Raw genomic sequence first — 5,147 nt, 5'->3', positions numbered from 1 at the left:
ATTCCTGCCCAAAAATAGCCCTGGTTTTAAGAATTTGAAAGAATTCCTGGATGGAAAGCATTTCTCTGCATTCCCAATTTTTGTATTATTTGTGTTTCCTGATGTAAATGATTTATCATCTTTTTACTGCATTTCTCAGTGCTGGTGTACTTTCTTTTAATTGGCCTATCTTTCTCGCTTCCCTGTCTGTCTGTGATCAATAAAGAACACCTTTAATGGAATTCAAAGTTGTCTCTTCCCCTTGTATTTTCCCCCCAAATACCACCCAAGAGTGGGCCTGTATATCACAGACTCAATTCCACACCCAGGAGTTGAGTCAAGCGGTGTTATGTGTGAGAGCTACACATTTGTGGCTTCCACCCTCTTTGTCCCCTCATTAACCGACTGTAAGAGAAAAATTAATCATGGGAATTCAGTGGAATTATTTAGGCGTAAAATTGAATCATTTTTATAGATTTATGAATGATTTCATTACTGTGTTTGTTTTACAGAACAGCGTCTTTGACTGACACCTGTCTGGAATTACTACATACTGAAGGGCATCAACCCTTTGGGGAAAGATCTGGAGGGCAGGGCCCAGGGACTGTGCTGCTCACACCCAGGAGCAGGCAGAGGTTCCCACAAACAGGCAGGATCCAAGACAGCGGTGGACAGCCAGAGCTGAACTGGGGCTGATCATGGGGGTTGGGGGTCTGCAACTGTCGCGGTGCCCTGAAGTCACATAACAGGATAACATTTCACGGGGAAGCTCGGTGGTCTAATGCAGCGGAGAGGCCCCAGGGGGGCCCGCCACACCACTGCCTGACCTGAGCTCCTACCGGGGCTTCCCGCCTTCTCCACTCCTGGGGTTCTGGGAGAGACCATGAGTCCCCTGGGAACAGATGCACCTCCTCCATCGTTTCTTCAGCAGTCCCGGTCTCTGGCCCTGGATGACTTGGGCTTCAGGCCCAGCAGCCACAACCCTGGCAGGAATGACCCCAACCCTTTTCTAACAGGCTGGAATAGCTGGAGGAATTTGTTGTCTATATAATATCCTGCAGACATGAACTGACAAGAGTCCCACCAATCATCCCAGCCCATCTGCTAGAGCAACGATGCTTATCTTGCTGCTTTCCCTAAAACTGATGCAACATCCTCCATGAATAACATTCAGCAATAGCACTGGAATGTGTTATAACTCTGTTTTGTTCCACGTCATCCCTCTTAACCTTTCTTATGTCGTAGAGAGACTTAAGGAAGGAAGGAAGGAAGGAAGGAAGGAAGGAAGGAAGGAAGGAAGGAAGGAAGGAAGGAAGGAAGGATCCAGACTGAGGGTGGGTTTCATCTCTGAATGTTTTGGTGCCCCTGCAACTTGTTGCCACCTTGAGTCTAAGGAAATAAGTTGGGACAGAAACAGTTTAAATAAATAAGTAAAATAGACCCGAAGGAAGCCCAATGCCTGTGAAATTAGGTAGGGTCAGAAAAATGAAAGCACCCCAGCCTTTGAGCTGTACGCTTTCAGGTCTTGCTTTGGGGCAACAGAACCTGTGGAGTCTGGATTGCACACAAAATTAGATCAGCTGTTGAAAACTATGCATACCGAGAGTGATTTCAGCTAAGCATACCTTTATTTAGTCAGGAACAAAGACACCTTAACCGGCTCGCAGGCTGGCTTATATTCCCTCAGAGAAACCCACCACCAAACACCCCCCCACTCCCGATAGGCTATTTACAATGCCCAAGAGACCTCTTGGCCTCTTGGCCTGGGACCTAGCCCTTTCATTGGGCCTGGCTAGGATCCTACTGGCCCATTGTCTTTTGGCATGAAGCTAGTGGTGTTTGTGCCTGGGCAAGTCCAGGCATGCCCGGCCCTGACAGGGCCTGATACACTACAGCTGTCTTGAACAGCCATGGTGTATTTATGGTGGAAGAGAACTGGTAAGTACACGGAGCACCTGTAGGCCTTAAGGGAATGTTTTCCCTGCCCTCCGTTTGAAGGTTAAAAATATTCTGTGTTATTCTGACGAGGGTCAGGATCCAACCATCCCGGCAGTTTAAAATCACCTTAAAATGGTAATGGCATCCTCACGGCAGCCACGAGGTCACGGTCACGTTTCGTTTGCCTCAGGCCCGTAGCTACAGGGGGCTTCTCGGGGCCGGGCACCCTGACTTACCGTCCCGGCCTCCCGGCCTCATTTTATTTTTTGCCGAGCCATCCCCTTGCCCTGCGAGCACTCGTGAGCGCCAGCAAGCCTGTGGGTAGGACACGGCTGGGCCAGGAGCAGAGTGCCGCTGCCACCACCACCGCTGCCACCACCGAGGAGCTCATAGCCTCCCCACCATGGCCAGCAGGAGCACCGGCCAAAAAGTGAGTGGGCCCCAGGCAGCATCAGTTCCTCTCTCCCGGGTGAGTGGGTTGGCTCACGGGTGTGTGTGCGGGGTGTGTGTGTGAGGGTGCCCCCAAAGAAAGAAAATCCTGGCTATGCCCCTGCTTTGGCCCATCATGATTGACTAGATGGGGGACAAGACTGGACCCTGAAGGACTCCACAAGGCAGGTCCCACACTGATGGCAACCGGTCTCCAACCGCAACCCACTGAGACCTGCCCACAAGGAATGATGTCATTATCAACCAATCCTAAGTGAATCCCTGAATCCCGCCTTCTGCCTCAACGAGATGACATGGCCCACACAGTACCAAACGCAGCTGATAAATCCAGTAAGAACAGAAAGGCACTGCTGCCCTTGCCTACCTTCGACTAGAGATCAGTTCTGTCCCATAACTGGTCTGGAACCTGACTGAAAGGGGCCCATGGATCACCCAAGAAGGCCCGCAGTTGGTCTGTCACTGCTCCATCCATCACCTTCCCCAAGAAAGGCAAGGAGACTGGTTGACAATGGGCCACGCTGAGTGGCTGGGGAAAGGTGCCCTGAGCCAGTGACCGATACAGGATGGGCATCAGGGACTCCTTGGCATGATCCTGGCACAGTTTCAGTAACCAGAGTAGACAAGGACCCCAAGCACAAGGAGTGCAGAGTACAGAAGCCAAGGGCCTGTCCCTCAGGAACACCTCTCCTCCCTTCAGAGAGAGGTGTGTTGAAATGACCTTTCCCCGTCGTGTGGCAATACAAGACAGGGAGATTCTCACACTTGTCTGCCAGGTGAAAGGTGTATCTAGGCCCCCGGTTTCATCACTGGGAACACTCCAGGTCAGGTCTGCTTCTGTTGCAATCTCCTCCAGCCTGGCTGGCATGGAGGGGAGGCATAAAGCTCCACTGGGGAGCAGGAAGGCAAAAGCTCTCTTCAGGCAAGCGTCTGTTACCACGACCTTCCTTGCAAAAAAAAAAAAAAGGTCCAGACTCCACAGACTCTTGAGTGGCGGATGGTTTGGAACACCCCCACCCCCAATGCAAGCTTCCAGACCTGAACGGCCTATTAGACTTAGGTGGCAGGAAAACATACAGGTGTGATGTCTTCCAGGGTGTCAATAGCCATTTCAGAGTTCAGTCTCTTAAACTGGGGGAAACACTGTGAGGAAAGAACTGAAACCCTTCCTACATGCAAAAATGGAGCCCTCCTTCATGTAGATGCTTGAAAGTTTGTTTCAATCAGGAACTCCAGTCATGGATCTCCCACAACCACACAGCAGCAAACAAAATTGTCTGTGAGATTTTAAAGAACCTGAATCCATTGGTAGATAACTGTTCTTTTCACAAACATTACAATCCCATGCAGACCTATTTTGGAGTAAAGCCCACTGAATACAGTGGGCACTTTGTTCTGAGAAAATACGTTTAAAACCAAGCTGCATGAGTGGCCTTTGAATTTCCTCTTCTGTATATTAAATAGTGTGTAAAAAACAATGGCCAGTAGATTGTGAATGCTCAATCTACATTCCAATTCCAAAAAAGGAGATATCAAAGACTGCAGCAACTGTCAGTTCATTGCATTAATTTCAAGTAATTAATTGCAAGCAAAGTGATGCTCAAAATCTTACAACAAAGTGTTATTATATGTGGACCAAGAAATACCAGTTGGTCAAGCTAGATTCAGAAAAGGAAGAGGCACTTGAGAAGAACATCAACTTGTGTTTCATAGATTAGTTCAAACCTTTCCCTGTGTGGACCATGAAAAGGTATGGTTGGTTTTAAAAGAAATGGATATCCCACCACATCTGATAGTTTCATCTGGAGACTGTGGAGAAACACAGTGGTTCCCAATTGACAAAGGTGTCAGACAAGGATGTATTTATTCCCCCGTTTCTTCAATCTATATGCCAAAGGTAACATAGGAAACAGTGGGTGAGATTTAGAGGAAGGTGGAGTGAAAATGGGTGGAAAGAATATGAGCCCTGTGAGATATGCAGAAGGCACCGCCATTACTGGCAGAAAACAGCACCGGCTGGCAAGAACTCCTGACGACCACTAAAGCCCAAAGTGCCCCCGACGTGCGATGAGTACAGCTGGACCTCACGAGGGCCCAACTAAGGACGGCTGAGGAATGACTCGGAAATGTGAAGGTGGATCATGAAGAAACTGGAGTTGTCCAAGAGCTGTCCTTTCCATCACGGGAACGGGGAGCTGCGCCCAAGAAATCAGGCGGCGGCGGCGGCGGCGGCGGCGACTGGGGAGGTGTTGCTGGCAGGCAGCCCCGGTGCAGCCAGTCCGCCCTCGAGCGTTGCGCGTCGCTGCGCAGGGGGGCTGCGGCCGTGGGGCAGTGAAGAGAGCGGCTCCCTTGGAGAGGGGGCGCTGGAGGAGGCGGAGGCGGAGGAGGAGGAGGAGAGCTTGGCGGCTCCCCGTCGTTGCCTCGGCTTGGCCGCCTCCGCGTCCCCCCTTGGTCCTCGTCCTCGCCTGCTGCGGCGCAAGCGTGGCGGGCGAGGCGAGGCGAGGCCGGGCGGCGGCACCTGCTGGGGCGCGGAGGGAGGCGTGGCCGCGCCGCGGATGTCATCAGCAGCAGGAGGGGACTTCGAAGGCGCCCTTGGCTCCCGCCGCCGCCCCCGCCCGGGCATAAAAGCCGAGGGAGAGAGGGAGGGAGGGAGCCTGGCCGGCCGCAGCGCGACGACGACGAGGAGGATGGCGCACGGGGGACCCGCACGAGGCCCGCCCGCCCCGCGGCTCCGGCTCCTGCTGCTGCTGCTCGTCGGGGGTAAGGCCGAGCGCGCCGCCCCA

The 5,147-nt window shown here is 52.2% G+C and overlaps 1 protein-coding gene across 1 annotated transcript in view; it reads left to right on the top strand.

Annotated features, from left to right (window-relative positions):
- The first annotated feature begins 5,002 nt into the window (after nt 1–5,002).
- LOC107125678 (proepiregulin-like) overlaps nt 5,003–5,147 on the top strand; it is a 19,068-nt gene continuing 18,923 nt past the window's right edge. Inside the window, exon 1 of the mRNA XM_015429129.1 lies at nt 5,003–5,124. Coding sequence (XP_015284615.1) covers nt 5,052–5,124 — 73 coding nt within the window. The 5' untranslated portion in view covers nt 5,003–5,051. The remainder of the gene's footprint in view (nt 5,125–5,147) is intronic.

The sequence above is a fragment of the Gekko japonicus genome, unplaced genomic scaffold (assembly GCF_001447785.1).
Source record: "Gekko japonicus isolate JY-2015 unplaced genomic scaffold, Gekko_japonicus_V1.1 scaffold2189, whole genome shotgun sequence".
NCBI classification, from domain to species: domain Eukaryota; kingdom Metazoa; phylum Chordata; class Lepidosauria; order Squamata; family Gekkonidae; genus Gekko; species Gekko japonicus.
Note: the sequence above shows the minus strand (reverse complement) of the source record. Positions and strands in the feature narration are given on the sequence as shown.